General features: G+C 34.9%; 1 protein-coding gene across 7 annotated transcripts in view; it reads left to right on the top strand.

Annotated features, from left to right (window-relative positions):
- NOX4 (NADPH oxidase 4) overlaps positions 1-13,377 on the top strand; it is a 170,649-nt gene that overhangs the window by 138,226 nt on the left and 19,046 nt on the right. For all 7 annotated transcript variants that reach the window (XM_045038630.1, XM_045038631.1, XM_045038628.1 and 4 more), the window contains 2 exons: positions 5,898-6,017; positions 8,251-8,359. In XM_045038630.1, the coding sequence (XP_044894565.1) occupies positions 5,898-6,017; positions 8,251-8,359 (229 nt within the window). The remainder of the gene's footprint in view (positions 1-5,897; positions 6,018-8,250; positions 8,360-13,377) is intronic.

Consider the following 13,377-nt stretch of genomic DNA (forward strand, 5'->3'; position numbering starts at 1 on the left):
TATCCAAAATATTTAAAGAACTGATACAACTCAACATCTGAAAAGTCAAATAATCCAATTAAAAAATGGGCAGAGGACCTGAATAAACAGTTTTCCAAAGAAGATATACAGAAAGCCAACAGACACATGAAAAGATGCTCAACATCACTCATCATCAGGGAAATGTAAATTAAGAGTATAATGAGATACCAACTCACACCTGTCAGAGTGGCTAAAGTCAAAAACACAAGAAACAAGTGTTGATGGTGATGTAGAGATAAAGGAACACTAATGCAACAACAACTGTTGAGAATGCAAACTGCTGCAGCCACTCTAGAAAACAGTAATGCGGTTCCTCAAGAAGTTAGAAATAGAACTACCCTACCATTCAGTAATCACACTACTGGTATTTATCCAAAGAATACAGGAACACTAATTCAAAGGGATACATGCATCCCTATGTTTATTGCAGCATTATTTACAATAGCCAAATTATGGAAGCAGCCCAAGTGTCTGTCGATAGATGAATGGAAAAGAAGTGGTATATACATACAATTAAATATTATTCAGCTATAAAAAGGAATGAAATCTTGGGTCCTGGGTACCTCAGTTGGTTGAGCATTTGACTTAGGCTCAGGTCATGAACTCACGGTCCATGAGTTTGAGCCCCACGTCGGGCTCTGTGCTGACAGCTCAGAGCCTGGAGCCTGCTTCAGATTCTGTGTCTCCCCCTCTTTCTGCCCCTCCCCTGCTCTCTCTCTCTCTCTCTCTCTTTCAAAAATAAATAAACATTAAAAAATTTTTTAATAAGAATGAAATCTTGGCATTTGCAACGACATGAATAGAGTTAGAGATTATAATGCTAAGAGAAGTAAGTCAGAGAAAGACAAATACCGTGCAGAGACAAAACAAAGCAACAAAGGAAAAAAAGAGAGACAAACCAAAAACAGACTCTTATAGAGAACAAACTGATAGTTACCAGAGGGGATGTGGGTGGGAGGATGGGTGAAATAGGTGATGAGGATTAAGAGTACACATACCATGATGAGCACTGACTAATGTATAGAATCATTGAATCACTATATTGTACACCTGAAACAAATTTAACACTGTGTATCATCTATACTGGAATTAAAAAAAAACCTTAATAAAAATAAGGGAAAAAATCAATGGAAAGGTACGAAAAAACCCCAGCTGATTATCTAAGGTCCTTCACACCACATTCCCATCAACATTTCTCATGTCACACTGGACCTCTCAGTTGGCCTGACAGGGCACTGCAGGTGCTCATTGATGCCATTAACAAAGAGCATTTCTGGTATTGGTGGCCCTGTACAAGTCTTAAGCAGACTTTTTTCTGTGTCACCACATTTCAGTGGTCCTTTTTGAAGCAAGGAAATCAGATATTGAGAGGACAAGTATGTGGCCCATGATCCCAACCCTAGTAAATGTCTAGAACCCTGAATTCTTGTCTTCTTTCTAAAACTTATTCTGGAACATCAAACGTGGGGAGGGTGTATGTGGGGGGTGGGGTGGGTGGGTTGTAAAGCAGACAAGTAGGAGAGAGGTGTTTTTCATGATTTTGCTCTTATCCTTAGCTGGTCACATAACATGTCTGTCCTTGTGTCTGTTTTTTCTTATAAGAAGCAGACACAAGTAAAGAAGTGGGCAGCACCATAATTGAGGAGATATACTTGTCTATCTCTAGGACTTTGCACAAAAAAGATTCTTAATAAGTATATGCAAATGAAAGATGGGTTAGATAATCACACCAGAGAGAAGCCGTCTCCAAGGACAGGGATATTTGTCTCTTGTTCACTGCCATAATTTCCAGAGCCTAAAAAGTTCTTTTTATTGGATAGGAGCTAAAAATTTTGTTAATGAACAAAGGACGGGGATTGATCCAAACAGAGTATCAGTCCTGATAAAGAAAAATTCATAAATAAAGTTAGCAGGAGATTGAATGAAGAAACTGAGCTGAAATTTCCCGAGAAGAGTTTAGCTGGTGTGAACATATCATTCAGCCAAAATGCTTTGTTTATTTATACTTCCTGTTATTCCTGCTGGAAAGATTCTTTTTCCAGATGTTTTTGCATCTTGCCCTTTCACTTCATTCAGGTCTCTGTTCAATTGCCATATGCACAGAGACTCATTCTCTGACTATCCCTTTAAACAGCCTATGCAAAATTTCAAGCATATATAAAAGTAAACAGAACAGTATAATGCATTTTTATGTAACAGTCACATAACTTCAGTAATTATTACATTTTACCTGTTTTTAAAAGCACTTAGCACTCTATGACATTATATATATTTTTGTGTCTTTATTTATGGGCTAGCTCCTCTTCCACTAAAATCAAAGAACCAAGGGGCCAAGGACTTTTTCTTCCTTGTTCATTTCTGTTTCCCTGACACGTCAAACACTGTCACATTATAGGTGCATAAGAGTATTTGTTCAATGAATGAATGACTAAGAGAAGATTGTACTAGGTGTAATGGATTCTAAAGTAGAATCCTCCATTGCTGTAGACATTTGCAATTATCTGTTTTTGCAGTTGAAGTATTTATTTTTAAGCCCAATTTTCTTATTTAATGTTTATATTCTAGATTTGCTTACATGGTGAGAAGTGGTAGAATCAATTCACATATGTTGTTTCTGAGCCACGGATAATGTTGAGATTTCTATCAATAATCTAATGTAGTAATCTTTAGTTTTCAAATATCTTCTAGTAGCTTTGTTTTAAGGTTGTTCTTTTTCTGTTTAGTGAAAATACCTTTATAAAATGAAAATACGCATTGCATTTGAGGAGCTAAATACATTTAGGTAAATATAAAGAATCCTATCCTAAATTCTGCTTTTTAAATACATATTAAAACCATCTGCCAATTTTATCACTGATGTTTTTAAAGATATTATCTTTAAAATTTTTTTTGAAAAAAAATTATTCCTTTTTAATGTTTATTCATTTTAACATTTATTCATTTTAACGTTTATTCAGAGAGAGACAGCATGAGTGGGGGAAGGGCAGAGAGAGAGGGAGACACAGAATCTGAAGCAGGTTCCAGGCTCCAAGCTGTCAGGGCAGAACCTGATGTGGGGCTTGAACTCACAAAGTCTGAGATCATGACCCAACTAAAGTTGAATGCTTAACTGACTGAGCCACCTAGGTGCCCCAAGAAGATCTTATCTTCAGAAAGATCAAAGCATTGTAGTAATTTTTTCATCCTCCAATCCATTTAATATGATTTTCATATGAAGATGGAAAAGCTCTGGTAAGGTCATTCTTTAAAATGTTTTTTAAAAATGTTTATTTTTTGAGAGAGACAGAGCATGAGTGGAGGAGGGACAGAGAGAGAGGGAGACAGAGAATCTGAAGCAGCTCCAGGCTCTGAGCTGTCAGCAGAGCCTGATGAAGGGCTCGAACTCACGGACCATGAGATCATGGCCTGGGCCAGAGTCAGATGCTCAATTGTCTGAGCCACCCATGCACCCCTCTAGTAAAGTCATTTTTGATGTCATGGTGTCAGTTTTATCTTTGAGTCCAAAATAGTATCACAGAGCTAGTTGGCACATAGTGCATGTTTGTTGAGTGAATAATTTATAAAGTATGAATAAGATGGATGTAGTAAGAATTGGTATATTGTGTGTATCTGATCTGTCAATATTTTCTGAATTTCTGCTGTGTTTAGAACTACCTTAAGCATTCAAACTTTGGTTATTGTTCCTTGAGGTACAATAAGTAGCTTTTTTTATTAGATACAGTATTTTTTAAAGCAAAGTCCTTTGCAAAGTCCTTTGAGGATTTAAATATAAACCCTATACGTGGTGGTCATGATGGTCTAAGCTCTGCTATAGTAACTAGTCAACCTTGAAATATCCTGAAAATGTGATAAGACACAAAACAGACTTATTTCTTACTCATGAAGTGACGTTTGTGAGTCAGTGGATCCAAAACAACTGCTTCAAGTGATAAGTCAGGGATTCAGTTGCCTTTTGTCTTCCGGTTCAACTCATGGCTTTTAGTTCTTCTCATAGAGGGGACAACGCTTTTCTCTGCCTTATTCTGGAAGTAGCAAGTATTGCCTCTACTCACAGCCCAGTGGTCAGAATTAGATATATGGCTCAATATAACCACAAAAACTTCCGGGAAGTATAGTCTATAAGTACCCAGGAGGAAAGGAAACCAAATCCTGACATGGGTAGTGGTACACAACTTAGACTACATGCCATAGAGCTCAGAGGTCCAGAGACTGTCCATTCATTAATTCATTCAGCATTTAACCAGTAAGTTCACAAATGCTTGATATTAAATGATCTATCATTGCAGTCGTTCCTTACAATAAAAGGTATGTGTATCATAAGACTGACAATATGTATATTTTTATATAAATATATAAATATATATATTTATATAAATATATAAGTATATATATTTATATATATATATAAGTATAAATATATATAAGTATATAAGTATATATATATATATACTTATATATATAAGTATATACTTATATACTTATATAAGTATATACTTATATATATACTTATATATATACTTATATATATAAGTATATACTTATATATATATAAGTATAAATATATATAAGTATATAAGTATATATATTTATATAAATATATAAGTATATATATTTATATAAATATATATATGTAAAATATATAAAATATAAATATATATATAAATATATAATATATAATATATAAATATAATATATAAATATAAATATATTTTTATTTATATTTATATATAATATATAAAATATAAATATAATATATATAATATATAATATATATTATATCTAATATAAATATAATATATATAAATATAATATATATATATAAATATATAAAAAAGAGCATTAAAATGGCAGTGCCTTTAATATATCTTTAACATTAAGATACCTAGAACAAGGTAGTTTTTTAGAGGCTATATTAATTTTACAGCCATCAAAGATAAGTATTAAGCCTATCAAGTCAACATTTTAGGTACTAAGAAGAAAGAAAAAAAGGAAAGGGAGGAATAAAGAGATGCAGCTTTCAACTGAGACAGCTTCCTTCAGGGAGCCTTCCAATTTTTCCGGTTGTACTTCCATTTACGTCACATCAACAAGTTCATAGTCACACAGTCAAAATAAATGCAATAGATTTTAGGCAGTGTAGTGTTTCAGCTGGTCACTTTGCTTCCCTGAATAAATTAATGTTTTGTTATTAAGAAAGTATAGAGGAAAAATATTAAGTGAACAATTAGCAAGTTTTGTTGAAGTTAAGTATTTCACACACACACACACACACACACACACACACACACACACACACACACACACTTGCTTGAATATACAATCCCAAGTAAGTGGAGATTCCTTTGAGATTATTCTCCAGCTGTTTCTATACTAATAAACCTCAATAGGGAAAGAGGAGGAACAGTTCCTTTATTTTTTTCTTCTATTACTTTTCTGTTCACATAGTAAATGTTTCTGTAAATATTGCTACTACTGACTTTGCTATTGAAGAGAACCCTTACTTACTGAATTTAGACACAGTAAACCAATTGATATTTTAATTTAATCAAATATACTAATATGATCAGAGCTTTAACTTGTCCTTAGCTATCTGTCATGGTCCTATAAATGCTTCTCTATACTTTTAATTAATGTTAAAATATTTTTTATTTTATTTCCCTCAAAAGGGAAGGCTTAGAAACAGATGTACTTCTTTTAGCATTGAGAGTTTATACATAACATTTCTTACTCCTTTAGGTTTGTCAGTATGAGAAGTGATGAAATAAGGCCTGAGCCATACAGAGCCTAGAAATTGGATTCAGCATGTTTGCTACATACTGCAGAGAATTAATTTAACTTCTTTTCATTTTTCCCACCTTTGTCTGCCTTCTCCACAGGCTGTACATTGATGGTCCATTTGGAAGTCCATTTGAGGAATCCTTGAACTACGAGGTTAGCCTCTGTGTGGCCGGAGGCATTGGAGTAACTCCATTTGCATCAATACTCAACACCCTGCTGTATGTCATTTTGATCCATTTTATTAGTTCAAATAGGGAACTATCAATATTTCAAACATCTCCCATTTAGTATGAGGTAATTCCTCACAGAATCTGTCTACAATAGTCCTCCCTCTTGCACACAGGGAATACATTCCAAGATCCCCAGTGTATGCCTGAAACTCCAGATGGTGCTAAACCCTACATATACTCTGCTTTTTTCTGTAAGCTTAACATCAATTATGCACAATAAGAGATAATAACAAATATTAAAATAGGAAAATTATAATATACTGTGATGAAAGTTTTGTGAGTGTGGTATCTCTCTCTCAAAATATTTTATCGTAATGTAGTCACCCTTCTTGTGATGAGGTGAGATCATAAAATGCCTAGATGATGAGATGAAGTGAAGAGAATGATGTAAGCATTGTGTGCTGTTGACCTTCCGACAATATGTCAGGTGGAGCAGTGATTATCTGCTTCCCTACCGCGGATGACCGTGAGGGTAACTGAAACCACAGAAAGTGAAACCACAGATAAGGAGACACTACTTTACTTGTTGTTTATGGAACTCCATTTACTGATTGATGAGGGGAGTAATTCAGTGTTTCTCAATATGTGGTCTGTGGCTTTCAGCATGCTCTCTTGTAAAACATCACAATTTGGCATTCATCTGTCCTTTTTTAAAATAATTTTTTAAAAAGTTTATTTCTTCATTTCTGTGAGAGAGTGAGCGAACAGGGGAGGGTCAGAGAGAGAGGGAGAAAGAGACAGAATCCCAGACAGGTTCCGCACTGTCAGCACGTAGAGCGCAATGTGGGGCTCCATCTCATGAACCATGAGATCATGACCTGAGCCCAGACCAAGAGTCAAAAGCTCAGCTGATGGAGCCACCCAGGCTCCCCATTCCTATGTCCTTTGAAAATTATTCCACCAACCTTCATTTCTCTACTTCCTCATAAATAGTAAGTGGTACTGTTCATCCATTCTGTCAACAAATACTTTGGAGCACCTACATGCCAAACCATCTTATAGGGACTGGTAATACAGTCATGAATGTATAAGGCATAGTCCCTGCCCTTAAAAAGCTTCCATTCAGATGGAGCAGGTGAAAAATAAACCAGTGAGAAATTCATAATAACATTATTTCAGAAAATATTAGAACTATGATAAAAAGAAGAAATGATAATGGGATAAAAAAATAAAGGGTTGGGGTTATTGTAGAATTTTGGTCAGGAAAAGTTTTTCTCAGGAGTTAACAAATGAGCACATGATGCCTTGGCCTATTACTCAGCAAAGTTATAACAGACTGAAGAATAAAAATTTCAAATATGAGACTGCTTACCGAGTAAATACTTTTTCAGTTATTTTAGTTCTAAGATTATAAGCAAAAATTAATTGATTAATATTAATTTTCATGAAAAAATAAACATAATAGTAAAAAATTATTCTCAAATGTATTCCATTCACTTTTCAAGAAGGCACAATTTGCGTTAAAACTCTTTTATGGACTACTAAAACAAGGAATAATAAAGTTGAAATGATGTGTTTGAATGATATTCAATTTTAAATGCTTGTTACAAATTTGGGACTTTTTGGAGGTTCTTAGAAAAATAACCATATTCCAAGCCAGGAATCATTTGCTTCTGAAAACATACTGCAAGTTATTTGGGCACTCCAAGTTAAGAAAAAGAGAAAATATTTTCTTAACCTCAAGTCGACTTCATAATTATAAATAGGAATCCAGACTTGGAATTATGAGTTACTGGAATGCATTACATAGTAGGTGGCTGTTACATCTCTTTCTTTAAGGATTATTGAGAAGGGGATAAACAACCAGCTTTCTGGAATGGTTTTGGCTCATTTTGCCTGGAGGCCAGGACACGACTGATGTCCAGTGGAGCCCTGCTGAGTGATAGAATTCACAGAAAATAGAGAACTTTTTTCTGAGATGCAGGGTTCATATTATTCTGGTCCAGGAGTTTATTGCCTTCACACTGGAAATGGGTAATCTGCATATAATATTCACAAATAATAAACACTTTAATTCATGGAGTGTATCATTCCTCTGAGTCGGTATATTGCATTTTAAATTCGTTTGAGAGCTGTAGCAAGTCCTATGCCAAATGATAAAATGTAAATGACTGGTTTTTCTGTGGGTTGCTTGCTTACTAATGAAAAGCAAATTTTCAGATACAGGGATTCTTAATTTTTTTTTCATCCTAATCCCTGCTGCGTTCTTTTAATTTTACAGGGATGACTGGGAACCGTACAAGCTCAGAAGACTATATTTTATTTGGGTGTGCAGAGACATCCAGTCCTTCCGTTGGTTTGCAGACTTACTCTGTGTGTTACATAACAAGGTAAAATTCGGTTGGTTATTTTTTTCATTAAAAATACTATTTTTTTTCAAGTGACAAAAATAATACTTATTATAGAATAAACCAGGAAATATGCAGATAAGTTGAAAGAACGAGAAAAAATTCTTAAGAGAACAGGAATAGCATGTTAATAATTTAGTACGCACATTTTCAGATGTTGCTATCTGAGAATATGTGTATATATCTATGGTATTTTTTAACATAGAAATGCTCATATTTGTGTTTTAATGTAGAATATTTTAACCTGGAAATGTAGGCTCATGGTCGGTGAGGTATGCATATGGGGTGATGAGGGAAAGCACGTAGAGGGCCACATCAGCAGGCGGTTGCTACTATACTTTCCATCCTTCGTTCTGTTAGCTCTAATCTCTTATTTCCACCTTTAATATTCCAAATGGACCATCACCAAACTTTTGGCACACTAGGCAGAATGTCAAAAATCCCAAATTCTAAGTTTTATTTCTTAAATAAAAAGCAGGCCTCCTTCATCTATCCTACATGTAGCTTTTTATTTATCTGTTGATATATAGATCTTAATTTTTGCAAATTATACAAGTAATACAAATAAGCATTTTTGCTATAAATTTTTTCTTTTTAGTTGTAGGATAGTTGACATACAGTGTTTTATTAGTTTCAGATGTATAGCATAGTGATTTGACAATTACACATTACAAACTGCTTACCACAATACATATAGTCATAATCTTTCACCATAAAAAGTTATTATAAATTATTGACTAGCTCCCCTATGCTATAATTTTCATCTTTATAACTGGAAGTCTGTACCTCTCAATCCTTTTCACCTGTTTCATCTATACCACAACCCCCCTTCCCTTTGGCTACCCCCCAGTTTGTTCTCTGTATTTATGAGCCTATTTCTGTATGTTTGTTTTGTGTTTTAAAAATTTTTAATGTTTATATTTTTGAGAGAGAGATAGAGTATGAGTGGGGGAGGAGAAGAGAGAGAGGGAGACACAGAAACCAAAGCAGGCTCCAGGCTCTGAGCTGTCAGCACAGAACCTGATGCAGGACCTGAATTCGTGAGTCGTGAGATCATGACCTGAGCCAAAGTTGGACACTTAACTGACTGAGCTACCTGGGTGCCTTATTTGTTTTGTTTTTTAGATTCTACATAGAAGTGAAATCATATGGTATTTGTCTTTCTCTGATTTCATTCACCTAACATAATACCCTCTAGGTCAATCCATATTGTTGCAAATGACAAGATTTATTTCTCATTATATATATATTATATATATAATATATATATTTCTGATTTATCTCTCTCTCTATATACATATGTATATATGAACATTCCATTCATGTATCGGAAAACATTTAAGTTGCTTCAAAAATGTGGCTATTGCAAATAATGCTGCAATAAACATAGGGGTGCATATGTCTTTTCAGATTAGTGTCTGAACTTTCTTTGGGTAAATTACCCAGTAGTAGAATTACTGGATCATATGGTATTTCCATTTTTAATATTCTGAGGTACTTCTCTTATTGTTTCCCACAGTGGTTTCATTGCCACCAGCAGTACATGAGGGTTATCTTTCCTCCATGTCCTCATGAACACTTAGTATTTCTTTTTTAATACTAGCCATTTTGACAGATGTGTGGTGATATCTCATTGTGATTTTGATTTGCATTTTCACAATGATTAGTGATGTTGAGCATTTTTTTCATGTGTCTCTTGGTAATCCATATGCCTTCTTTGGAAAAGTGTCAAATCATTCAGATAAACCAGATCCTCCCTTAATATTTTCCTCACCCAATCTGTGTAACCAGAGGTAACTCAAGAGTGTTGTATAAATTCTACCGTACTATTTGTATTGTTCTATGAATTGCTTATTTTAAGCTTATCACTATGTCTTGAACATTTTTAATAATAGCACTTAATAGAGTTACCTCATTCTTTTTACTGCTATAGAGTATTTTGTAATATAGATGTACTTAGTACTTTATTTAACCATCCCTTAATGATGGATCTTTTTTATTACAAAGAACACTGCAGTGAGTTTCATACATGTCTTTGTATGCAGATATTCATTTATTCAGTCTGTCATTCTGTCACTCATCAAATAATCACTCATTGCCTGCCATGAATCACAGACTGTTCTGGGACCTGGAGCTACATTGGAGAGCAAAACAAAAACAAGTTTTTGAGCTCATCCTAAGTGGGGAAGATAGACAACAAACTACTAAATACATAGGATGCCTGATTCTGATTAGGACAAAGAAGAAAAAGAAAGTGGGATAAAGCAACAGAGTAAACCATAAAGGACACACTAATTATATATTGTGTAATTGGGAATTCAGCTCCCAGAAAGGTATTTTAGCAGAGCCCTTAGTGAAATGAATGAGCAGACTAGGCAGAAATCTTGTAGAAAAGGGGATCTAACTCCATAGGCTAGGGCTCTGATGCAGTCGTATGCTTGGTAGTTTGGGAAGATGAAAGAAATCTGTGTGGGCAAAGCAAAGTAAGAAAGGGGGAAAATAGTAAGAGAATCAATCAGAGAGAGACCTGGTGTGTATGCTGTTTTGGAGGAAAAGTGGATGACATAAAGTCTTTGGATTTTATGCAAAAAATAAATGGTTTCCGGAGATAGAAGAACTGAAAGCAAGGATTTGAACAGATATTTGTACACCGGTATTCATAGCAGCATTATTCACAATAGCCAAATAACCCAAACGCCTGGTGATGGATAAAGAAAATGTGGCATATACATAGAAGGGAATAATATTTCTTAAAAAAGAATGAAGTTCTGAGAAATGCAGTGTGGATGAACCTCGAAAATGTTATACTAAATGAATTAAATCAGACATAAAAGGACAAATATTGTACAACTCTGTTTATATGAGGTACATAGATGTCTAGTTCATAGACACAGAAAGTAGAACAGTGGTTGCCAGGGACTCAGGAAACATGAACAGAGGGTTATTTATTGTTTGATGGGCATGGAGTTTCAGTTTAGAAAGATGACACGGTTCTGGAGGTGGATGGTGGCGATGGCTGCACAGCAGTGTGGACATATTTAATGTCACGAACTGTACACTTAAGGACAGTTATGTATATTTTACCACAATTGGAAAAAAAAAGTACAGATTCCTGGGACCTACCAGGGACCTGCTGAATCAGGAGGGGACAAACGGGAGGGATGAGAAGCCATTGAAAGGATTTGAGCAAGACTGATATAAATGTAGATCTTGGAAGTGTGTGTGAAAACATCAAGCTCTGGGATATTGCAGTTTCTGGAGGCACAGAAGGTGAATTACAGCCAACAAAGGAGGCTGGTCAGACTGGCCAGTGAGTTAGCAGGAAAACCATGAGAGAGTTCTGTCTTTGAGGCTAAAGGAGGAAAAACTTTTAAGAGCAAAATCACCACTCTTCGATTTGTGAGTATTTTTTTCTGGGTTGATCCCCAAGACTGACTTTCTGAGTTGGAGGTTATGAGGAGGTTGTGAATGAATTTAAATTTTTAATATATACTGACAAAACACTCTCCAAAGAGAAATTTTCATTTCTACCAAAGAGTATGAGAGACATTTATTTTAAAACATTATATTACCAATCTTGTTAATTTCTACCAATCTCTTAAACAGTGAGATCTCATTCTATTTTCTCCTGAATGCTAATAAGATTGAACCTCTCTTCATATGATTATTAACCAGTTGTATTACTTATGGGATTTCCTAATTCTACCTTTTGTTTTTCTAATTTTTTAATCTTTCTTGAACTGATATCTAAAACCTGTACTTTTTTTAAAATAAAAGGCCATAATTGGATCCAAGATGAGGAAAGGCACATTTGAATAATAGATGTTGTATAAGGCAAGTAGTAGGGAAGGAAAGGATTAAAGGAAAGACAAGAATGTTAAGTGACTGGACCTTCAAAGGAGTTGAATCTTAAGATTTATGTTTTCATTTCAAGTTTTTTGATGGATGTGCTTTATCCTTAAGATTCTGTGGAGCAAATAATATAGAAGCTTTAAACTAGTGTAAACAATACAGTGATGACTATCTTCTATACACACTTCTGCACCCAGGTTTTGATTTTTCACATCAGTGGGATGAACATTGGTCCTTCAGTTATGCTTCTAAGGATGATGTGTTTGCAACTGTGTTACCAAGTTCAGAGTGTGTGTGTGTGTGTGTGTGTGTGTGTGTGTGTGTGTGTGTGTGAGAGAGAGAGAGAGAGAGAGAGACAGACAGACAGACAGACAGAGAGACAGAGAGATCAACTGCAATACAGCATAGTGACTTTACATACAGTTTATGTGAGAGTAGGTGAAAATGTTTTTGAAAACCAATGAAAATACAGAGTCTTTCAATCTTGTTCCCACTGTGTTTCACATTATTCTAGAATGCCTAAGACAAAGTTACCTTAGTTGCCCTAGTGACTGTCTTGGTGTCAGACTATCTGCCGTGATGACAAATGTGGATCTTAAGTGGATCTTGCTTGGGCAGATTGTCCCAACCTGGTGAATGAAGGAGACCACAGGGCCAGATGTCAGGTGATCTGGTATCAGCTCTGCTAATATCTAACCACATGACTTACTCCAAGTCACTTCACCTCTGTGGGTCATATTGGCAAAATCAAAATGAGGGATCAAGGCTACATCAGGCATTTGGATTCTGTCATTTACAATGGAACAGTGGTTCTACCTCATATGAACTGCAAGTCCTTGAGTAAATCACTTAATCTCTATAAACCTGATTTATGCTTTCAATTTGTAAAGGAGGCTACCAGCACTTGAAACCTGATGTGAGACTTAGCTTTAACATATCTAAAGTATCTGTCATTTTGAAGGCATTTAAGAAATGATTACCATGATTCCTCTTAGTGATCTATAAAGTTCCTTCCAGGACTCACATCCTGTTATTTTTTATTTGTGAGAAAAATAAGGAAGGGTGATAGGTAGGAGAAGTAAAAATGAAGAACATAGTATTTGTGCATAATCCTACAGTCCTAATCTATTTGCAAGATTATGTTGATC

Source organism: Felis catus, chromosome D1, assembly GCF_018350175.1.
Source record: "Felis catus isolate Fca126 chromosome D1, F.catus_Fca126_mat1.0, whole genome shotgun sequence".
NCBI lineage: Eukaryota > Metazoa > Chordata > Mammalia > Carnivora > Felidae > Felis > Felis catus.